Raw genomic sequence first — 25362 nt, 5'->3', positions numbered from 1 at the left:
AGTACAAGTCTCAAAGCCCCTTATCCCACGTCCCTTACCTGAAAACTAGCATGCTGTCAATGTTCCTCTGCCATTATGGGCAGCATTATGGGGCTTCCCCTTACCTTCCCCCTATAGCTTCCTGTGTATAGTATAGTGCCCACAAATTCAAATCTTGGCCTCCAAGCCATTTCCGCTGTTCTTTTTCAGTCTTCCCCTCTTCTCATGGACTGGTGGGTTCAATTCATTATCAGGTAGAAGAGAATCAGCAGTAGTCTGGACATCGTAGGGTAAGATCTGAATACCCCTGGCTGGTATGGTAGCTATACCCAGCCACCCCTCAACCTAACCATGGAACATTCTGTCAATGTTTCTCTGCCATAATGCCTTGTGATTGACCTGATTGTGGAGTTGGTAGGGGGCCTTGCTAGTTGCTACCACCTCATCCCTACTGCAGCCTGTGAAGAAGGGTGTTTGAGCAGCTTCCTCGTTGTCGTGCGCTGCCTGTCATCTTTACACAAGCTTTGCGTCTTTACAACATCCTGCTCATGAATTCCGTGTCCAGTGGTAGAACTCTTGTGTGAATATGTCTCGGATGCAGTGCATGAGACTCCTTTTGACATTAGGTCGGTGACAGGACCGAGGACGGGAGCATTTGTAAGAGTTGTAGACCCATTAGAGTAGATATAGCAAGCCATGTGACATCAAGGCAGGGCAGCCTACAGGACATAGTCTGGCTGCAGTGATAGTGGTTGACCCCAGTTTCCCCCAAAGCCCTGATAAGCCTGGAACAAGTAGGCTAACTCTCTGCCTGTGGGCCGATAACAGCAAAACACCATTGACAAACTAGTGTGTGTGTGTGTGTGTGTGTGTGTGTGTGTGTGTGTGTGTGTGTGTGTGTGTGTGTGTGTGTGTGTGTGTGTGTGTGTGTGTGTGTGTGTGTGTGTGTGTGTGTGTGTGTGTGTGTGTGTGTGTGTGATCTAAACAAGTGAGGGGGTGGTGGTTTAGAAGATTTTTCCAGGGAGAACCCCATGCAGCATGTTTTTATTGTTTCACCAAAACAGAGACTGTGGAAGGAACACTGAGCTAGCCTAATTGGCATGGAGACTGTGGAAGGAACACTGAACTAGCCTAATTGACATTGGCATGGAGACTGTGGAAGGAACACTGAGCTACCCTAATTGGCATGGAGACTGTGGAAGGAACACTGAGCTAGCCTGATTTACATGGAGACTGTGGAAGGAACACTGAGCTAGCCTGATTTACATGGAGACTGTGGAAGGAACACTGAGCTAGCCTAATTGGCATGGAGACTGTGGAAGGAACACTGAACTAGCCTAATTGACATTGGCATGGAGACTGTGGAAGGAACACTGAGCTACCCTAATTGGCATGGAGACTGTGGAAGGAACACTGAGCTAGCCTAATTGACATTGGCATGGAGACTGTGGAAGGAACACTGAGCTAGCCTAATTGGCATGGAGACTGTGGAAGGAACACTGAGCTAGCCTAATTGACATGGAGACTGTGGAAGGAACACTGAGCTAGCCTAATTGGTATGGAGACTGTGGAAGGAACACTGAGCTAGCCTAATTGGCATGGAGACTGTGGGCGGAACACTGAGCTAGCCTAATTGACATGGAGACTGTGGAAGGACCACTGAGCTAGCCTAATTGACATTGGCTTGGAGACTGTGGAAGGAACACTGAGCTAGCCTAATTGACATTGGCATGGCTGTGCCCCAATGTCACCCTATTCCCAATAAGGCTCTTGTCAAAAAACAGTGCGCTATATAGGGAATAGAGTGCCATTTGGGAGACACCCTTTGATTAACTCCACCCACCTTTTAGGAGTTCAAACAGCTGTAGAAATATAGATTTTAGACTAGCTCAGTTGATGACGTATGAGACTGAACAACAGCCGTGTGAAGTGGGGTCAGTTCACTTTTCAATTTTGCGTAACATTTTTATTTTATTTTATTTTTTATTTTTTTAACCTTTATTTAACTAGGCAAGTCAGTTAAGAACAAATTCTTATTTTCAATGACGGCCTAGGAACAGTGGGTTAACTGCCTGTTCAGGGGCAGAACGACAGATTTGTACCTTGTCAGCTCGGGGGTTTGAACTTGCAACCTTCCGGTTACTAGTCCAACACTCTAACCACTAGGCTACCCTGCCGCCCCAACAAAGAGGACGGACATGTTCAGCTCTTTCTGGGCTACTGTCTACGTGACGGGAGCTGTGCATTCTGGACCTTTTTAAAGAGAGAAGCAGGAGTTCTAATAGAGGAAGTGTCAAAGTGCTGCGTAAATAGTCACACTGTAAGGTTAAGGCAGTATATTTACATGCCAAACTACTTATGTTAATGTCTCCTTTTTCCTGCCGTCGTCGTCTGCAGGGACACCACAGTGCAGAAGTGAAGCACAATAACAAGCTGTGGTGTGACGCAGAGGGCCTGAAACATGTTTATGTGGACCTTGTTTAGCCTGTGTGGTTTGCATCTTTATGGTTATGAAAAATAATGTCAGCAAGCCCAATAGCAGTAAGCATAATAGCAGCAAGCACCCGAGTGCAATGAGTTTCATTTGATTTATTTAGCCAGGATAGTCCACTCAGTAACCATTGCCACTGTTTTCCAGGGAGTCCTGGGTTCCAATGAAAACATACAGATCATATAAAATGTGTATAGATATAAACACAGCATACCCCGTAAGTAACTACAGCAAAAAAAAACAGAACCTATCCAGGAGCACACAGAACCTACCCAGGAGCACACAGAACCTACCCAGGAGCACACAGAACCTACCCAGGAGCACAAGGAACCCACCCCAGGAGCACACGGAACCCACCCCAGGAGCACACGGAACCCACCCCAGGAGCACACGGAACCTACCCAGGAGCACAAGGAACCCACCCCAGGAGCACACGGAACCCACCCCAGGAGCACACGGAACCTACCCCAGGAGCACACGGAACCTACCCCAGGAGCACACGGAACCTACCCCAGGAGCACACGGAACCTACCCCAGGAGCACACGGAACCTACCCCAGGAGCACACGGAACCTACCCCAGGACCTACCCAGGAGCATGTAGTCATCATCTTTACAGAAGAAGTCAGTGTAGCCTAGTTTCGCTGCAGCAATTAAAAGATGTATCACTGGCCTTCATTTGTCAAAGTTGCATATCATGGAAATCCTTGAAGACTTTCTGAAATACAGTGGGGCAAAAAAGTATTTAGTCAGCCACCAATTGTGCAAGTTCTCCCACTTAAAAAGATGAGAGGCCTGTAATTTTCAGCATAGGTACACTTCAACTATGACAGACAAAATGAGGGAGAAAAAAATCAAGAAAATCACATTGTAGGTATAATAAGTATTTGGTAATAAATAAGTATTTGGTCACCTACAAACAAGCAAGATTTCTGGCTCTCACAGACCTGTAACTTCTTTTTTAAGAGGCTCATCTGTCCTCCACTCGTTACCTGTATTAATGGCACCTGTTTGAACTTGTTATCAGTATAAAAGACACCTGTCCACAACCTCAAACAGTCACACTCCAAACTCTACTATGGCCAAGATCAAAGAGCTGTCAAAGGACACCAGAAACAAAATTGTAGACCTGCACCAGGCTGGGAAGACTGAATCTGCAATAGGTAAGCAGCTTGGTTTGAAGAAATCAACTGTGGGAGCAATTATTAGGAAATGGAAGACATACAAGACCACTGATAATCTCCCTCGATCTGGGGCCCCACGCAAGATCTCACCCCGTGGGGTCAAAATGATCACAAGAACGGTGAGCAAAAATCCCAGAACCACACGGGGGGGGGGACCTAGTGAATGACCTGCAGAGAGCTGGGACCAAAGTAACAAAGCCTACCATCAGTAACACACTACGCCGCCAGGGACTCAAATCCTGCAGTGCCAAACGTGTCCCCCTGCTTAAGCCAGTACATGTCCAGGCCCGTCTGAAGTTTGCTAGAGAGCATTTGGATGATCCAGAAGAAGATTGGGAGAATGTCATATGGTCAAATGAAACCAAAATGTAACTTTTTGGTAAAAACTCAACTCGTTGTGTTTGGAGGACAAAGAATGCTGAGTTGCATCCAAAGAACACCATACCTACTGTGAAGCATGGGGGTGGAAACATCATGCTTTGGGGCTGTTTTTCTGCAAAGGGATCAGGACGACTGATCCGTGTAAAGGAAAGAATGAATGGGGCCATGTATCGTGAAATTTTGAGTGAAAACATTGAAGATGAAACGTGGCTGGGTCTTTCAGCATGACAATGATCCCAAACACACTGCCCAGGCAACGAAGGAGTGGCTTTGTAAGAAGCATTTCAAGGTCCTGGAGTGGCCTAGCCAGTCTCCAGATCTCAACCCCATAGAAAATCTTTGGAGGGAGTTGAAAGTCTGTGTTGCCCAGCAACAGCCCCAAAACATCACTGCTCTAGAGGAGATCTGCATGGAGGATTGGGCCAAAATACCAGCAAAAGTGTGTGAAAACCTTGTGAAGACTTACAGAAAACATTTGACCTCTGTCATTGCCAACAAAGGGTATATAACAAAGTATTGAGAAACTTTTGTTATTGACCAAATACTTATTTTCCACTATAATTTGCAAATAAATTCATGAAAAATCCTACAATGTGATTTTCTGGAGAGAAAAAAATTCTCATTTTGTCTGTCATCGTTGAAGTGTACCTATGATGAAAATTACAGACCTCTCTCATCGTTTTAAGTGGGAGAACTTACACAATTGGTGGCTGACTAAATAATGTTTTGCCCCACCGTATATATATTTTATAGGAGTGCCAATATCTGGGTTGGAGGCAAGGGAGCCTAGCTTCTTATGGCAACGCTAACATGAAGACTGGCAGTTAGGTTTACAACACTACACACACTGGGCTGCAGTAGCACTGCCAAATTTCCCAAGTTGCCTTCCTCTCTGTGTGCTGAGATATATACAGTGCCTTGCGAAAGTATTCGGCCCCCTTGAACTTTGCGACCTTTTGCCACATTTCAGGCTTCAAACATAAAGATATAAAACTGTATTTTTTTGTGAAGAATCAACAACAAGTGGGACACAATCATGAAGTGGAACGACATTTATTGGATATTTCAAACATTTTTAACAAATCAAAAACTGAAAAATTGGGCGTGCAAAATTATTACCTTTTGCTGCGATTACAGCTGTAAGTCGCTTGGGGTATGTCTCTATCAGGTTTGCACATCGAGAGACTGACATTTTTTCCCATTCCTCCTTGCAAAACAGCTCGAGCTCAGTGAGGTTGGATGGAGAGCATTTGTGAACAGCAGTTTTCAGTTCTTTCCACAGATTCTCGATTGGATTCAGGTCTGGACTTTGACTTGGCCATTCTAACACCTGGATATGTTTATTTTTGAACCATTCCATTGTAGATTTTGCTTTATGTTTTGAATCATTGTCTTGTTGGAAGACAAATCTCCGTCCCAGTCTCAGGTATTTTGCAGACTCCATCAGGTTTTCTTCCAGAATGATCCTGTATTTGGCTCCATCCATCTTCCCATCAATTTTAACCATCTTCCCTGTCCCTGCTGAAGAAAAGCAGGCCCAAACCATGATGCTGCCACCACCATGTTTGACAGTGGGGATGGTGTGTTCAGGGTGATGAGCTGTGTTGCTTTTACGCCAAACATAACGTTTTGCATTGTTGCCAAAAAGTTCAATTTTGGTTTCATCTGACCAGAGCACCTTCTTCCACATGTTTGGTGTGTCTCCCAGGTGGCTTGTGGCAAACTTTAAACGACACTTTTTATGGATATCTTTAAGGAATGGCTTTCTTCTTGCCACTCTTCCATAAAGGCCAGATTTGTGCAATATACGACTGATTGTTGTGGACAGAGTATGGACAGAGTCTCCCACCTCAGCTGTAGTTCTCTGCAGTTCATACAGAGTGATCATGGGCCTCTTGGCTGCATCTCTGATCAGTCTTCTCCTTGTATGAGCTGAAAGTTTAGAGGGACGGCCAGGTCTTGGTTGAATTGCAGTGGTCTGATACTCCTTCCATTTCAATATTATCGCTTGCACAGTGCTCCTTGGGATGTTTAAAGCTTGGGAAATCTTTTTTTTTTTCAAATCCGGCTTTAAACTTCTTCACAACAGTATCTCGGACCTGCCTGGTGTGTTCCTTGTTCTTCATGATGCTCTCTGCACTTTTAACGGACCTCTGAGACTATCACAGTGCAGGTGCATTTATACGGAGACTTGATTACACACAGGTGGATTGTATTTATCATCATTAGTCATTTAGGTCAACATTGGATCATTCAGAGATCCTCACTGAACTTCTGGAGAGAGTTTGCTGCACTGAAAGTAAAGGGGCTGAATAATTTTGCACGCCTAATTTTTCAGTTTTTGATTTGTTAAAAAAGTTTGAAATATCCAATAAATGTCATTCCACTTCATGATTGTGTCCCACTTGTTGTTGATTCTTCACAAAAAAATACAGTTTTATATCTTTATGTTTGAAGCCTGAAATGTGGCAAAAGGTCGCAAAGTTCAAGGGGGCCGAATACTTTCGCAAGGCACTGTATATTTTTGACCTATGATACGGCATGTGTTGACAGCAGTAAATCCATTTAGGCCTACTTTTTCAAACCATTTGACCTCAACTCATGTATAGGATGTGTACCCTTGGACTTTGTGTCAGTGCAAGGTAGACTGAATGTGTACTGTAGGCTTACAGCATGCTAAGATCAAATATGAGCCGATCATTTTCTGGTTGCATAGCCTATATCATTCATACACTCGTCCTATACATGAATTGCACACAGTCTGTTGAGTTAGATCAGCATTTCAGATAAGCGTCTATATCGGTTCATTCATACTTACAGTTTATTTCAGGTCATTTCATTCCGGACCATTCAAGATCCGTCACATAATTAATCTGGCCACACAACGGTACACCACTACAGGCTGAAGTTTTGTGGGAAAGTTTGAGAATCTAAGTTTTGTGTCTATAGGGCTAGGTCTTCTTTGAGAAAGACAATTGAGCTACAATATTTGAAACCAGGGGTCGTGTATCAAGCGTCTCAGAGTAGGAGTGCTGATCTAGGATGCTTCATGTAGGAGGCCCTTTTTTTAATGTCTTGGGTCACATACTGTAAGAGGTTTAGCAGCAATGTAAGGTAATACAGTAGGGGGAGTGCTGCTCAGCGTGAGGTAATACAGTAGGGGAGTGCTGGGGGAGTGCTGCTCAGCGTGAGGTAATACAGTAGGGGGAGTGCTGCTCAGCGTGAGGTAATACAGTAGGGGAGTGCTGCTCAGTGTGAGGTAATACAGTAGGGGAGTGCTGGGGGAGTGCTGCTCAGCGTGAGGTAATACAGTAGGGGAGTGCTGCTCAGTGTGAGGTAATACAGTAGGGGAGTGGGGAGTGCTGCTCAGCGTGAGGTAATACAGTAGGGGAGTGCTGCTCAGTGTGAGGTAATACAGTAGGGGAGTGCTGCTCAGCGTGAGGTAATACAGTAGGGGAGTGCTGCTCAGCGTGAGGTAATACAGTAGGGGGAGTGCTGCTCAGCGTGAGGTAATACAGTAGGGGAGTGCTGCTCAGCGTGAGGTAATACAGTAGGGGAGTGCTGCTCAGCGTGAGGTAATACAGTAGGGGAGTGCTGCTCAGCGTGAGGTAATACAGTAGGGGAGTGCTGCTCAGCGTGAGGTAATACAGTAGGGGAGGTAATACAGTAGGGGAGTGCTGCTCAGCGTGAGGTAATACAGTAGGGGGAGTGCTGCTCAGCGTGAGGTAATACAGTAGGGGGAGGTAATACAGTAGGGGGAGTGCTGCTCAGCGTGAGGTAATACAGTAGGGGGAGTGCTGCTCAGCGTGAGGTAATACAGTAGGGGAAGTGTTTATCAAATAGATTGTTTTAAATGCTCTCCACACTCTCGTCCTCGCAAGAACGTAATTAAGAGAAAGTCGTCAGAGAATGCACTCTGAGCATAAGACTGTGAAGCACAGTAGTATCCATATTGAGAAGCACGCTCTGTGTCGATTTGTTCATGTGGAATTGCCCTTGTATAACTTACTGTATTTATTTAAGTGCAACATATACTGTATGTATACTCACCTTTGTTCCCATGTCATACCTGGTTACGATGGGGGTAGACATCTATCTGATGTGTAAAGATAGCAATTTGCACATTTCTTTACTGTTGCAGTGACCAGTTAGATGTTTCACATGGTGAAACAAAGATTATACAAAAATACAATTTTAAGACCCTGTAATTACACCAACAATTATGATATCCATAATGTATAATAACCATACTTTTATAATAAGATGTTTTGATAAACAGTGATACAAAAGCAATCCAAGAGAGAGAGGAGATGAGGCAGAGTGTATGATCCACCAACTATATCAGAGTGACTATGCAAGCCTACCGTTTGACATGATTATACTGTCCCTCTGGTGCTGTTACTCATGCTATTTCCCAGTACTTTTCTATCCTTCAGCTTTAGGCTGACAACAGTTTACCTATGAATCATCAGGTTTCAATCTGAGGTAGGTAGGTGGTGGTTGCTGACTCAGCAAAGCAGCATCCATCTGAGGAATGTGGGGGTTGCTGACTCAGCAAAGCAGCATCCATCTGAGGAATGTGGGGGTTGCTGACTCAGCAAAGCAGCATCCATCTGAGGAATGTGGGGGTTGCTGACTCAGCAAAGCAGCATCCATCTGAGGAATGTGGTGGTTGCTGACTCAGCAAAGCAGCATCCATCTGAGGAATGTGGGGGTTGCTGACTCAGCAAAGCAGCATCCATCTGAGGAATGTGGGGGTTGCTGACTCAGCAAAGCAGCATCCATCTGAGGAATGTGGCGGTTGCTGACTCAGCAAAGCAGCATCCATCTGAGGAATGTGGGGGTTGCTAACTCAGCAAAGCAGCATCCATCTGAGGAATGTGGGGGTCGTTGACTCAGCAAAGCAGCATCCATCTTGCTACCTGCAGATAATTGTTTGATTCACTACATAGCATCTAGAAGTCATCGAGCAAATTCCAATGAGATGCCACTACAATAAAACAATAAAGAATGCAAACAGTACACCCTAATTAGGCTACATTTTAGTTTCTGGAACATTCCCTGGACTGTTTTTATGTTTTATTTATTCAGATCTCTATCTCCGCCTGAGGCTGTTTGCTCTTGCTCATGTCGATGGTGTAGGACAGACATAAAGTGCTTCCCTGACTGGCTATTTATCACAGATTAATTCCAGATGTCTGCTGATGCTAAATGGACTTGTCAGGCCATCCCAGCAGTACTGTCTGAGCTCTGCCAGTCGAGGCCAGCTCACATGGGCCTGTCCCCTGTACTGTTCTGTACGAATCCCAGCTAGCCACCCTCCAAATCAGGCCTGTCGCTGAACAAAGACTCCAGAACAAGACCCTTAGCTCCAGACATATTGTAGTTTGCCATCCCAAGAGTAGCACTGTCAGCTTAGATATGATTACTGTACCCTCCCCTGCATTTTTAAAATTTATTTTACCTTTATTTAACTAGGCAAGTCAGTTTAGAAAAATTATTATTTTCAATGACGGCCTAGGAACAGTGGATTAACTGCCTGTTCAGGGGCAGAACGACAGATTTGTACCTTGTCAGCTCGGGGGTTTGAACTTGCAACCTTCCGGTTACTAGTCCAACTCTCTAACCACTAGGCTACCCTGCCCTTTAACCCATTCATTGTAGCAGGAAGACGAATGGATGACTCTTTCTGGTTTTGATTGGCCTTATGTGGTATAGATGGTTTTGATTGGCCTTATGTGGTATAGACGCCCGCCTATAGCACAGACGCCTATAGCACAGACGCCTATAGCACAGACGTCTATACCACAGACGCCTATACCACAGACGCACACCAAAGTACAATGGCACATTTTTACTGGAATGTTGGTATGATGACTTGTTCCTCATACATGCTAGTATTTAAACCCCCCCCGCTTTTTTACACTGCTGCTACTCTGTTGTTATCATCTATGCATAGTCATTTTTTAATAACTCTACCTCCACTCTATACCTCAACTAACCGGTGCCCCCGCACATTGACTCTGTTACCAGTACCCCCCTGTATATAGTCTCCACATTGACTCTGTACCAGTACCCCCCTGTATATAGTCTCGCTATTGTTATTTTACTGCTGCTCTTTCATTACTTGTTACTTATATTTCTTATTCATATTTTTGTTAACTGCATTGTTGGTTCTGGGCTTGTGAGTAAGTATTTCACTGTAAGGTGAAATGTTGTATTCGGCGCATGTGACTAATAAAATTGGATTTGATTTAATCTAATGCTTTCAGAACACCCTGGACATGAGTCAACTTTAACCTTTTAGTTTTCAGAACATCACCCGTCTCTAGCTGCTAACTCTGATTGAGGAACTAACTCTTTTTCCATTGAATACTGTCAACAGTCTTCAGGCATAACACTTGCATAGACAGTGATTCACATCCCTATCAACAAGTCAGGTCCTACAAGCCCTGGTTTTGTCGCACCTTGACTACTGTTCAGTCGTGTGGTCAGGTGCCACAAAAAAGGACTTAGGTAAATTGCAATTGGCTTAGAATACGGCAGCACGCCTGGCCCTTGGCTGTACACGGGGAGCTAATATTAATCTCTCCTGGCTCAAAGTGGAGGATTGACTTCATCACTACTTTTATTTATGAGAGGTATTGACATGTTGAATGCACCGAGCTGTCTGTCTAAACTACTGGCACACAGTTCTGACACCCATGAATACCCCACAAGAGGTCTCGTCACAGTCCCCAAGTCCAGAACAGACTATGGGAGGCACATAGTACTACATCGAGCCATGACTACATGGAACTCTATTCCACCTATTCCGCCTGAGGGCACACAGTGTGTTGCGAAATCTGTGAATATATTGTAATGTTTTAAAATGGTATAAACTGCCTTAATTTTGCTGGATGTGTTTACATCCCTGTTAGTTAGCATTTCTCCTTTACCAAGACAATCCATCCACCTGACAGGTGTGGCATGTCAAGAATCTGATTAAACAGCATAAGCATTTGCACAGGTGCATCTTCTGCTGGGACAATAAAAGCACACTCTGAACTGTTTTGTCACACAACACAATGCCAAAGATGTTTTGAGGGAGTGTGCAATTGTTATGCGGACTCCAGGAATGTCCACCAGAGCTGTTGCCAGAGAGTTGTATGTTCATTTCTCCTCCGTAAGCCGCCTCCAGCGTCGGTTTAGAGAATGTGGCAGTACATCCAACCTGGCTTCACAACCGCAGACCATGTGTAACCACGCCAGCCCAGGACCTCTACATCTGGCTTCTTCACTTGCGGGATTGTCTGAAACCAGCCACTCCTTTTTTGTGTGGAAAAACTCATTCTGATTGGCTTAAAAATGTCTGTACATCGTCAAGATGGGAGTTCTCTAAAATCTAGCTGCGTCGACGGGCCGGTGTGACAGTGCCCTTTGCCACACCCCCTGCCAAGCCCACCACCTAAGTCCCTTTTGGATCCAGAAAAAACCCTAGTTTGTAAGTTCTATTCTCAGCATTGGCCATAACGAACTGTAAACAATGCAGAGCAGTTCATGTTTATAGCTCACTAATGACACGCGTCATAATCATGACACTCAACTGACTGCTGACTCGCCCCTCTGTCCCTCCCCCACCACCTCATTCTCTCTCTCCCCCCATACTCTTTATCCTCCCTCCTCTCTCCTCCCCTCTACACTGTATTTCTCTCCCTTCCCTGCAGTGATGGACATGGAGTCTGCATTATGTCCCTCGTCCAATCAGAACGGCTGCATCCTGAACCCACTTCCTGTCTCCGAGACCAAACAGGAACAGGAAGTAGCTCCACCTCCATGTCTGAGGGTGCACCTGTACCACCTGGGCCAGGGCGGAGCCAACAGCCAAGACCTCACCTACCCGGCAGGGGACTATGTGGCTGAGGAGCTGTGCATCGACGCGGCCAAGGCATGCGGTGAGTGAGCCAGTTGGCTCAATGTTTTTCTGCTCCAAAGGAGATGATTTAATAAAGCATGAACAATGTTGAGTGGAATTAAAGCCATAAACAAGGACTGACACATACTGCATCGGGTTAGTAGGGCTTAGTTTGGGAACGAGATAATAGACATGCTATTTTCCCCTCTGTGCTTGTTTGAGGTATTAAAGTGTGGGCCGGTTTATGAGACTTTGCCGTTTTGTTCACTGTGCTCCCCTATCTCTGACTTTAACTCTAAAGCATCTTCTCTGGCCTTTAACCAAACCACTTCAGCGCTTGTTTCGTTAGCCTTAACGTTTGGCTAAAACACTTTAGTGACTGTTTAGTTAGCCTTAACGTTTGGCTAAAACACTTTAGTGACTGTTTCGTTAGCCTTAACGTTTGGCTAAAACACTTTAGTGACTGTTTAGTTAGCCTTAACGTTTGGCTAAAACACTTTAGTGACTGTTTCGTTAGCCTTAACGTTTGGCTAAAACACTTTAGTGACTGTTTCGTTAGCCTTAACATTTGGCTAAAACACTTTAGTGACTGTTTCGTTAGCCTTAACGTTTGGCTAAAACACTTTAGTGACTGTTTTGTTAGCCTTAACGTTTGGCTAAAATACTAGTGACTGTTTCGTTAGCCTTAACATTTGGCTAAAACACATTAGTGATTGTTTCTAGTGTCAATAGACTGTGAGTGGTTTGGGTTTATGCCAGATTCATTTAAAATGCTACGGCATAGGCCTACACCAGTAGCCAAACACACACACCCTCCCCACCCTTTTCCTTGTTTGTGACTGCTGTTGACACAACAGGGCCCAGAAACCACTGCCCACAGGCTTCAGGGGCCTGGAGTGTCTGCTTGGTGATCCAGATCCACACACACCAGGGTTTCCATTAGGGAAATGTGACGCCGGACAACGTGACCGGGAAGATTTTAATTTACCGGCCATTTGAGAAATGTACCGGACTCGTATGCATTGGGTGCGTTGCCCATTAGGGTGTCTACCCACGGTGGCCAGAATTACAGATCCCATTTAGGTTATGGTAATGCATCTTAACGGAACATGCAACTCCTGTAATGAAACATGAAATAACATGTCATTGTCAAACATTTGACAAAATGCCATTTGCGGGAACATGCCATTCAAAACAGCACACCACTCTCTCTCTCTCTCTCTACCGCACCTGCTATTTCGACCTCTGAATGCCCAGCTATGAAAAGCCAAGTGACATTTACTCCTGAGGTACTGACCTGTTGCACCTTCTACAACCACTGTGATTATTATTTGACCCTGCTGGTGATTATGAACGTTTGAACATCTTGGAGAACAATCTGGCCTTAATGACCATGTGTTGTTATAATCTCCTAGGATTGTGACTAGGATTGTGCCTTTGGCTTCTACACAACGAAAGAAAGTTGATATGAAAACCAATGGAACAGGAGAGGAATGTCGCATGAGGAAGTCTTTCATAGGCCGCAAGTCTAATTAGGCCCTAAAGTAAAAAAATATATTTATATTATTACTCCTGTCTATACATAAATAAATAAAATCATCCAAAATACTTCACCAGAGAGCATCACTTGGCCACAGAGGAATGGATAATCATTAGCTTCTTTACAAAATGAGCTGTGGACTGTTTGAAATCACAAGCTCGTAGGCTGTGTCTATTTGGGAAGCCCACATGGCAATAGGCCTAGCTGATTTGCTGTCAGTGAAAAGCATCTAAAATATATTTTAAGATGGTGTCTTGAGTATAATTTTAAATGTTGAGACAAGATGGGGAGGGGTGTATGGCGAAGAAAAAGGCACGTCTTTCAGCTACCCAGAATGCCCTCCGCTGTCTCCCGTCAATTCTTGCGCATTCATTGTTTCATGTGAATTGTTTGGCCTTTGTTTGTTTGTCTATTCCCCATTACATATGTAACCAGTAATAAATGAACTATTAATCCCTGTCATTTGGTTACATACATATCTGTTAATGCATTAGTCATTTACTGTTCTCATTCTCGCAGTGGAAACATTGTTTGCTGAGTTCAGGAAGCATAGAAATAGTGCACGTAGAACAGATCTACCGCTTATTAGACTTGCTTTCAATGAGAGTGACAAATCTATAACTCATATTTTTATGTAAATTGAGTCGGGTCGCCCAAAAAGTTACATATTGCTGCTTTAAGTATGTTTTCAAGATGCATAACTCACATTGTAAAGTGGTGGGTGACGGACTGATAGCCTGTCTAATGTTGACTACACTTGAAATGTGAATGGGAGGCGCGCTTCAGTTCCCAAATAAAACCAGTAGCTCTTTTTAATTGTGGCCATGGAAACAGTTTTTAACAAGCGATTTGCATTTTAGAATTGTTAAGCGATGACTGGACTTATGAATTAACATGTTTTACTCTGGCAGTAAAACGCTGAGGAGCTGCTGCAGAAACAGTGGTGGACGAAGTACCCAATTGTCATACTTAAGTAAAAAGTAAAGATACCTTAATAGAAAATGACTCAAGTAAAAGTCACCCAGTAAAATACTACTTGAGTAAAAGTCTAAACGTATTTGGTTTTACATGTACTTATATACAGTGCCTTCGGAAAGTATTCAGAGCCACATTTTGTTACGTTAGACTTATTCTAAAATGTATTAAGTAAAAAAGAATCCTGAGTAATCTACACACAATACCCCCTAATGACAAAGCGAAAACAGGTTTTCAGAAATGTTTGCAGATTACAAAGAATAAACAGAATACCTTATTTACGTACTGTACCAGTCTAAAGTATGGACACACCTACTCATTCAAGGATTTTTCTTTATTTTTACTATTTTCTACATTGTAGAATAATAGTGAAGACATCAAAACTATGAAATAACACGTATGGAATCATGTAGTAACCAAACAAGTGTTAAACAAATCTAAATATATTTTATATTTCAGATTCTTCAAAGTAGCCACCCTTTGGCTTGATGACAGCTTTGCACACTCTTGGCATTCTCTCAACCAGCTTCATGAGGTAGTCACCTGGAATGCATTTCAATGAACAGGTGTGCCTTATTAAAAGTTAGTTTGTGGAAATTCTTTCCTTAATGCGTTAGAGCCAATCAGTAATGTTGTGACAAGGTAGTAGTGGTATAAGGACCAGAAAATAACTATTTGGTGAAAGACCAAGTCCATATTATGGCAAGAACAGCTCAAATAAGCAAAGAGAAACGACAGTACATCATTACTTTAAGTCATGAAGGTCAGTCAATACGGACAATCTCAAGAACTTTGAAAGTTTCTTCAAGTGCAGTCGCAGAAACCATCAAGTGCTATGATGAAACTGGCTCTCCTGAGGACCGCCACAGGAAAGGAAGACCCAGAGTTACCTCTGCTGCAGAGGATAAGTTCATTAGAGTTACCAGCCTCAGAAATTGCAGCCCAAATAAATGCTTCAGAGTTCAAATAACAGGCACATCTCAACATCAACTGTTCAGGAGGACACTGCGTGAATCAGGCCTTCAAGGTCAAATTGCTGCAAAGAAACCACTACTATAGGACACCAATAAGAAGAAGAGACTTGCTTGTGCCAAGAAACACGAGCAATGGACATTGGACCGGTGGAAATCTGTCATATTAATATAGGCAACCTTTGATATAAGGTTCATGAAGTCAATGACTGGATAACATTAATATATTAGCCATTTCTGAGACTCACTTAGATAATTAATTTGATGATACAATTTTAGCAATAGAAGGATATAACAGCTATAGAAGAGAGAGAAATGCTTATGGAGGGGGAATTGCTGTATATATTCAGAGCCACATCCCTGTAATGCGTAAAGAAGATCTTATGTCAAGTGTTATTGAAGTGTTGTGGTTGCAGGTTCACCTGGCACATCTAAAGCCTTTTCTTTAGGGGTGTTGCTATAGGCAACATAGTGCTAACAGTCAGTATCTTAATAATGTGTGAAATGCTTGATTGTGTATGTGATGTAAACAGAGGTCTACTTTCATGGTGACCTGAAATATTGACTGGTTTTTATCAAGTTGTCCACTCAATAGGAAGCTTCTCACTGTAATCTGGTTCAGGTTATTAATCAACCTACCAGGGTGTTTACAAACACTACAGGAACAAGATCATCCACATGTATTGATCACATGTTGACTAATACTGTAGAACTTAGTTCTAAAGCTGTATCCGTACCCATTGAATGCAGTGATCACAATATAGTGGCTATATACAGGAAAGCCAAAGTTTCAACAGCTGGGCCTAAAATAGTGTATAAGAGATAAGACAAAATATTTTGCTGTGACTTATGTAGATGGTGTTAAAAACATGTAGGTTCGATGTGATTTAATAAGGAGCCTCCAGACGCTGCTCTTGATGAATTTATGAAATTGCTTCTTCCAATTATTGATAAACATGCACCTGTTTTTAAAAAAACGGACAGTTAGAGCTGTTCAGTCTCCTTGGATTGATGAGGAATTTAAAATCTGTATGGTTGAACGAGATGGGGCAAAAGTCTGGCTGCACATCTGTCTGGCTGACTTACTGCAAATTGAGAGAATATGTGACTAAATTCAACCCGAAAGAGGAAACTGTATTGTGAAACCAAGATCAATGATATATAAAGAATGATGGAAAAACATTTGAGTACTTTTTAAATGAAATTATATGGGCAGAAAGACATTCAACTCCGTCTTTCATCGAATCAGATGGCTTATTCATCACAAAACCATTTGACGTTGACAATCATTTTTATGATTACTTCATTGGCAAAGTGGGCAAATTTAGGCAGGAGATGCCAACAACGAACAGTGAGCCATCATATTTATGCATAAAAAAGAAATTATGAAAGAAAAGCATTGCAAGTTTGAATTCTGTAAAGTTAGTGTGGGAGAGGTGGGAAAATGATTGTTATCGATCAATAATGACAAACCTCCTGGCTTTCACAACTTAGATGGAAAGCTACTGAGGATGGTAGCTGACTCTATAGCCACTCCTATCTGTCATATCTTTCATCTGAGTCTAGAGGAAAGTCTTTGTCCTCAGGCCTGGAGGGAAGCCAAAGTAATTCTGCTACCCAAGAGTGATAAAGCAGCCTTTACTGGTTCTAACAGTAGACATTTCAGCTTGCTGCCAGCTCTTAGCAAACTGTTGGAACAAATTGTTTCTCTCTGTAAACCTATTAGTATCAAACTTTCAGCATGCTTATAGAGAAGGACACAGCATTTGACACATTGACACACACAACTGATGATTGGTTGAAAGAAATTGTTTAGAAGATGGTGGGATCTGTACTGTTCAGTGCAGCCTTTGATATTATTGACTATAACTTGTTGTTGAAAACACTCATGTGTTATGGCTTTTCAACCTCTGTCATAGTGTTGGGGTTCGTTTCCTTGTTCCTTGTCAATCATGGGCTCATTGGTGAAATTAGCATTATGACTATCTTTAATTAAATAATTCAAAAACCTTTATTAATGCAATTGCAGACAGAAGTTGACAACAGGAACATGACGCATGTTTCTGAGTAAGTTCTGCAAAAATAGAAAAGGTCCCAAGTTGTTTTTTATTAAACCCGAAGTCCAGCCTTAGTGATGTCACTGCCTACATCATTACCTTTTACTCATGAGAACAAAACCATGCCTACACAGCTATATAAACAAGGCTTTTAGTGTTATCTAAAAGCTTAGCAGTAAATGTCCAAGTTGATTTATAGTGGAATGTCTGACTAGTCTCCTATCTCTTACACTCCCCTGCAGAGTTCTGTCTCACAGTCACACATTTCTCAGACAGTTTCTTCATAAGAGGCAGAGAGCCTAGAAAAGTACTGTGGAACAATATTGAGTTTGAGTTTATTTTTATTTTTACAGGGACAGTGCACATTAATCAACGTTTCAGTAAAAGTGCCGGTTTTAGCCAGCCGGCTAATTTTCAACCGCAGTCCCTGGGCAGGTTATTAAAAACAATTACAATATAGACAATAGCAACATAGAACAAGCAAGACATAGCAACATAGGACAAGCAAGACATAGCATACAGACAGAGCAACATAGGACAAGCAAGACGTAGCATACAGACAGAGCAACATAGAACAAAAAGCATTATTAAACCTCATATAATGTGTGTATATATTGTTCATCTGTAGTCTAGGACCCTATAAATGTAAGGAGGGAGGGGTCTTATAACCCCTCCCCTTATATTAATACAACATAAGCATAATCAATGATTATAATACATCAAACATTTGGTACAGCCCCTAGCATGGATTCTGACATATCTTTCTAATAGAACGTAAAGGTTTTTCTTTTAATGGAAGCTTTTCTAGGTAAAGTGTGGTGTACCGCAGGGCAGATTTTTTTAGGCCCTGTACTCTTTTCTATTTTTTACCAATGACCTGCCACTGGCATTAAACAAAGCATGTGTGTCCATGTGTGCTGGTGATTCAACCATGTACGTATTAGCAACCACAACTAATGAAGTCACTGAAACCCTTAACAAAGAGTTCCAGTCTGGTTTGGAATGGGTGGCCAGTAATAAACTGGTCCTGAACATCTCTAAAACTAAGAGCATTGACATTTGGTACAAATCATTCCCTAAGTTATAGACCTCAGCTGAATCTGGTAATGAATGTTGTGGCTGTTGAACAAGTTGAAGAGACTAAATGGTCAAAACAGAGATTCAATGGATGTAAAGATGGGGAGAGGTCTGTCCGTAATAAAAATATGATCTGCAGGCTCTAGTTTTGATTATTATTATTGATTATTGTCGAGTGCTGCAAGGAAAGCCATAGTTAAGCTGCAGCTGGTCCAGAACACAGCGGCACGTCTTGTTCTTCAATGTAATCAAAGGGCTGATTTAAGTACTATACATGCCATTCTGTCTTGGCTAATGGTTGTGGAGAGACTGACTGCATCACTTCATCTTTTTGTAAGAAACAATGTATTGAAAATCCCAAATTGTTTGCGTAGTCAACTTACACACAGCTCTGACACACACACACACACACACTTGGCCCACCAGACATGCCACCAGGGGTCTTTTCACAGTCCTCAAATCCAGAACCAATTCAAGAAAGGGTACAGTATTATATAGAGCCATTATTGCACGGAACTCCTTTTCCATATCATATTGTTCAAATTAAGAGCAAACCTGGTTTCAAAAAAGAGATAAAGCAAGACCTCACGGCACAACACGTCTCTCCTATTTGACCTAGATAGTTTGTGTGTATGTATTGATACGTAGGCTACGTGTGCCTTAAACATTTTTTTTATGGAGTTTTGTTTTTGTCTATTAATGTTTTGCATTATGTCATATTTTGTGTGGACCCCAGGAAGAGTTGCTGCTCTAATAGAAAAAAAATACCCAAAAGTACATTTAATTGCTCAAATATACTTAAGTATCAAAAGTAAAAGTATAAATGATTTCAAATCAGACAGCAGAAGTTTTTTTTTACCAGATTGCCAGGGGCACACTTCAACACGGACATTATTTACAAACAAAGCATTTGTGTTTATTGAGTCCGCCAGGCCAGAGGCAATAGGGATGACCAGGGATGTTCTCTTGATAAGTGTGTAAATTGGACCATTTTCCTGTCCTGCTAAGTATTCAAAATGTAACTAGTACTTCTGTGTGTCAAGGAAAATGTATGGCGTAATAAGTACATTATTTTCTTTAGGAATGTAGTGACGTAAAAGTGGTCCCAAATATAAAAAGTAAATTACAGATACCTCCAAAAAACAAGTTAAGTAGTACTTCAAAGTATTTTTTACTTTTGTACTTTGCACAACTGAGTAGACATCCCGCTCAAAATAGGCTCTGTATGCCTGTGATAGTTGTGTTGTATAAATAAGAAAATACACACACACCAATTTTAATGATGCTAAAATATGCAAATTAACCTATAGACCGATAAGCATGTCAGTTAAATGTATTACCATCAATGAATAAAAAGCATTATTTTGCAATGGGATTTTTTTTTTTTGGTCAATTTGGCTGGCAACGACAACAACAAAAAATTATTGGGGGGGAAAAAAGGCCAAAAGCAAGCAATTACCGGCTAACTGAAACCCTGACACACACATCTGGGTGGATGACACTCACCACCAGTGGAGGCTGGTGAGAGGACCTATAGGAGGACTGTCATGTAATGGCTAGAATGGAGTCAAGTTGTGGTTTCAATATGCTTGTTGTGTTTTATTGTTGTGTTTATTCCATTCCAGCTATTAGAATGAGCCTGTCCTCCTATAGCTCTTCACACCAACCTCCTCTGAAAACCACATACCTCACACACGTCCATGTCCTGTGACTGCTGTTGACACCAAAGGGCCCAGACTCCACCGCTCATCCAAATCCACGCAACGCCCATATCACAGACTGGCCCCAGCCTCCATCAGAACCAACATTGGCTCTGAACACAAGACTAGTGTCCGGCCTGACATTAGTGTCTTGGTGTGATCCTGGACAACACCCAGTCATTCTCTGCAAACATCAAGGCATTGACTCTCCTACAGGTTTTTGCTCTACAACACCTGTAGAGTACTACCTTTCCTCACACAGAAAGCAGAGCAGGTTCCTATCCCAGACAAATTAAACAACTTCTTTGCTCGCTTTGAGGACAATACAGTGCCACTGACACGGCCCGTTTTCCAAAGCCTGTGGGCTCTCCTTCTCTGTGGCCAACGTGAGTAAAAAAATGTAAACGTGTTAACCCTCACAATGCTGCAACCACAGAGACGATCTCCTGCCCTACAGGGCCTAAAGTGCATGCCGTTTGTTCTTATTGCCCCTACAACAAACATCAAACCATCCCTAACCCATAAAAGTAAACCTTTTCAGCGCAGACAGAAGCACGAGGAAGAGGTTTCAATGCGGAGGGAGTGTAATCCACACAAATATCTCCTCTGACCTCTTTCATTAGCAGTCTGACTCAGGGTTACTTCTCTTGAGGGCTTTGTGGAACTACAACTCTAGTCATTGTTTACTGCAGACGGGGTTCTCATTTTGTCTTGACATAGACGGAGTCATTGTAGCGGTAAATGTAAACTGAGGTTGTGGGTTTGATGCTTGCTGGATATGGGACACTGCAACACCCGTCCAATTAAGCTGTAGACTCATAGAACGTCTGGCGCAGGCAAGCGAAGGGTTTGTTTTGGGATTCTGCACGTGTGTAACCAGCCTAGCCACCATGGCAGTAAATCAAGCTTCATATCCCCTTGGTATAGACCTGTTTTGTGACTAGGGTAATCTGGGCCTGGAGAGGCTGTACTCAGATTCATTAGACTAATTATTTGATAAATTAATTATTTGATTAGTCAAAGACTAACGCAGAAGTATTTGAGCATTGTGCTTCTTGGCAGAGTCGTGTGCAAGGTTTGGCGGTAGGTAGCGAGTGGTGTACCTGAGTTGAAGCGCAGTCTGTTCTTCCGTTAGAGCAGAACCCGCCTACTTAGACCCATCTCTCCTTGATCAGTCTTAATGTCATTTTAAGCAGTTATACAGTTGTTGTGGTGGTTGTTTAACTAGATGTCCAAAAGTCTGTGTATTTTTAGCTTTAAAACCTATTTGACACCTCCACTTGAAGAGGTCAGCTCATCTGTGCAAGAGGACAAATGTGTCAAACTGCTATCTGTTTGGCCCGGTTTACAGAGTACTCAAAAAATAACTTATTTTCATTCCAAATTACCCTTCTTCAATTTTGCTTCAAAGTGTAAACATTGTTCTGTATCTGTCAGTTTAATCTGTAAAGTGTAAATATGCATTGAGATGTAGTTTAAAGAGAATATATTCTTAGTCCCAACCCGGAAAAGCCTTGATAGCAGTTTTGCTTGAATTTGTCTTGGAGCCACAGTCATGTAGTGTAGTTATGTTGAATATAGCCTACCACTGACCTGGGTGTTCATACACTGACCTCAGCAGGCTGTTGACTTGTTGATTTTTAGTTCTCTATGTCTCTATCTCTCTCAAACACACCCCAGAAGGTCTCTGATATGCACCCTGCAGCACTCTCTCTCTTGCACTCTCGCTCTCTTTCATTTACTCTCTCGCTTTCATTTTCTCTCTCTCTGGCTCTCTCTCTTTGGCTCTCTCTCTTTGGCTCTCTCTCTTTGGCTCTCTCTCTTTGGCTCTCTCTCTTTGGCTCTCTCTCTTTGGCTCTCTCTCTTTGGCTCTCTCTCTTTCTCTCTCTTTGGCTCTCTCTCTCTCTCTCTTGGCTCTCTCTCTTTGGCTCTCTCTCTTTGGCTCTCTCTCTTTGGCTCTCTCTCTTTGGCTCTCTCTCTTTGGCTCTCTCTCTTTGGCTCTCTCTCTTTGGCTCTCTCTCTTTGGCTCTCTCTCTTTGGCTCTCTCTCTTTGGCTCTCTCTCTTTGGCTCTCTCTCTCTTTGGCTCTCTCTCTTTGGCTCTCTCTCTTTGGCTCTCTCTCTCAGGCGCTCTCGGATTATTTTTAATTGACTCCTCTCACTCCCTGTCCACCTATACCTTCTGATGTTTAACTACTCCACACTGCAGTGTAACTCGACATGCTGGAGTGATTATGTTGCCATGTCAGAGTTATTATGTTACGAAGTTTAGAGAGACAGTGAGGTTATTCTGAGCACCTAAGGGAGAAGACGACAACCATATAATTAGGTCTAGTAGAATGGGAAAAGCTCCTCAGACCACAGAAATTTGACGGATACACTCAATCTAGTACTTTTATTTAGATGTGGACAGTCCGCCCTTTGATGGCTGATGACTTGTATTCTATTCTTCCTCTGCTCCCCCAGGCTGCCATATCGCAGTCTTCCCGTACAGGCAGAAAGTGGGGTTGGCTAGCTAACAAACTTACTAACCTCCACCATGCAATACGCTCGCCTAGGCTTCTCTTCCTCTTGTCACACAGCACTCTATTCTCACTTCCGGTTTCTCTCATCTGCTGTCTGTCACACACTCGTCTCATAGACATTGTTGTTGTTGTTTTTGAGGGCTTGGCCCAAAGGGGTATACTATTATTGAAACTAGATCTAGTCAGGGTTTTCTAAAACTGTCCAGCTCCCAGCTCAGGTTTCATCTGTACTACGACGGTGGATATTGCTTGTCCGCCTGCCGCTAACTCTAGCAGGCTTGTAACTGCACGTGGCTAGTCGAACTCCAAACTCTTCATTGTGACAATGTTGAAACATCAATCCATGGGCGAATCACTGGCACATTTTTTGGGGGCTGAAATAAAAATGAAAGGATGGGCATTTGACATGTTTTACTGTTAGGAGTACTCCCATGATTTAAAAAAGAACTGGGAGAAAAAAAAATCCCTGCAGAAGGATGTATACATACATGCATACATACATACATACATACATACATACATACATACATACATACATACATACATACATACATACATACATACATACATACATACATACATACATACATGCATGCATGCATGCACTCCCTTTCAAAAGTTTGGGTTCAGTTATAAATGTCCTTGTTTTTGAAAGAAAATAACATTTTCTGTCCATTTAAAATAACATCAAATTGATCAGAAATACAGTGTAGATATTGTTAATGTTGTAAATGGTTATTGTAGCTGGAAATGGCAGATTTTTTTTTTTAATGGAATATTTACATAAGTGAACAGAGGCCCATTATCAGCAACCATCTCTCCTGTGTTCCAATGGTACGTTGTTAGCTATTCCAAGTTTATAATTTTAAAAGGCTAATTGATCATTAGAAAACCCTTTTGCAATTATGTTAGCACAGCTGGAAACTGTTGTGCTGATTAAAGAAGCAATACAACTAGCCTTTAGACGAGTTGAGTATCTGGAGCATCAGCATTTGTGGGCTCGATTACAGGCTCAAAATGTCCAGAAACAAAGCACTTTCTTCTGAAACTCGTCAGTCTTTTCTTGTTATGAGAAATGAAGGCTATTCCATGTGAGAAATTGCCAAGAAACTGAAGATCTTGTACAACGCTGTGTGCTACTCCCTTCACAGAACAGCGCAAACCAGCTCTAACCAGAATAGAAAGAGGAGTGGGAGGCCCCGGTGCACAACTGAGCAAGAGGACAAGTACATTGTCTAGTTTGAGAAACAGACTCCTCACAACTTCTCAACTGGCAGCTTCATTAAATAGTACCCGCAAAACACCAGTCTCAATGTCAACAGTGAAGAGGTGACTCCGGGATGCTGGCCTTCTAGGCAGAGTTGCAAAGAAAAAGCTATATCTCAGACTGGCTAATTAAAAGAAAAGATTAAGATGGGCAAGAACAGAGACACTGGACAGAGGAAGATTGGAAAAAAGTGTTATGGACAGACAAATCTAAGTTTGAGGTGTTTGGACCAGAAGGAACATTCGTGAGACGCAGAAAAAACAATTACCCAAATAACAACTCCAAACTATGCAATAACTATTTAGGGAAGAAGCAGTCAGCTGGTATTCTGTCTATAGTGGAGTGACCAGCACAGTCACCGGATCTCAACCCTATTGAGTTGTTGTGGGAACAGCTTGACTGTATGGTACGTAAGAAGTGCCCATCAAGCCAATCCAATTTGTGGGAGGTGCTTCAGGAAGCATGGGGTGAAATCTCTTCAGATTACCTCAACAAATTGACAACTAAAATGCCAAAGTCTGCAAGGCTGTAGTTGCTGCAAATTAACGATTCTTTGACGAAAGGACAGTTATTATTTCAATTAAAAATCATTGACTATATTTCCTATTAATTTTGCAACTAATTTCACATATGTTTTCATGGAAAACAAGGACATTTCTAAGTGACCCCAAACTTTTGAAGGGTAGTGTAAATACATACATTTTAAATGTTTGTATTTAACCAGGCAAGTTAGTTAAGAATAAATTCTTATTTGCAATGATGGCCTAGGAACAGTTGGATACCTGCCTTGTTCATGGGCAGAACGACAGATTTTCACCTTGTCAGCTCTGGGATTTGAGCCACCAACCTTTTGATTACTGGCCCAATGCTCTAACCACTAGGCTACCTGCTGCCCCTGTGGACACATTGCAGCCCGAAGCTATAGGCCTACATACGTGGGAAAAACATACATCTATTAATAACTTTAAAGCTGTTGAAATGGCTAGTGTGTTTAATGCTCTTTACAACGTTATTTCCATGCTGAGAAGAGTGCCATTTCATACAGTAGGTGCCTTTTGGCCAGTTAATCAGATTTCACTCCCAGAGCCCAGACCAGACAACACAGCTGAGAGTGATTTCACTCTCAGAGCCCAGACCAGAGCACAGCAGATTTCACTCCAAGATTCCAGACTAGAGCACAGCTGACTGAGGCCCAATACTATCCACTGAAATGTCTCGCCTCAAGCTTAAAATCCTAAACTCTAAACCCTCACAACCCCAACCCTCTTACAGGGACCAGTTGACCATAACCACCTGTGTGTTTGTGCATGAGTAGGAGTGCTGAT

General features: G+C 42.5%; 1 protein-coding gene across 2 annotated transcripts in view; it reads left to right on the top strand.

Annotated features, from left to right (window-relative positions):
• The window catches only part of LOC112257378 (tyrosine-protein kinase JAK2-like), a 68597-nt gene that overhangs the window by 13863 nt on the left and 29372 nt on the right, over positions 1-25362 (top strand). The window contains exons 1-2 of one of the 2 annotated variants that reach the window (XM_042326545.1): positions 11034-11516; positions 11740-11967. In XM_042326545.1, the coding sequence (XP_042182479.1) occupies positions 11742-11967 (226 nt within the window). In that variant the 5' untranslated portion in view covers positions 11034-11516; positions 11740-11741. Of the gene's footprint in view, positions 1-11033; positions 11517-11739; positions 11968-25362 lie in introns of those variants that run through there. The other variant, XM_042326544.1, reaches the window with a different exon arrangement.

Source organism: Oncorhynchus tshawytscha, linkage group LG09 (assembly GCF_018296145.1).
Source record: "Oncorhynchus tshawytscha isolate Ot180627B linkage group LG09, Otsh_v2.0, whole genome shotgun sequence".
In the NCBI taxonomy this organism is placed as follows: Eukaryota; Metazoa; Chordata; class Actinopteri; order Salmoniformes; family Salmonidae; genus Oncorhynchus; species Oncorhynchus tshawytscha.
Note: the sequence above shows the minus strand (reverse complement) of the source record. Positions and strands in the feature narration are given on the sequence as shown.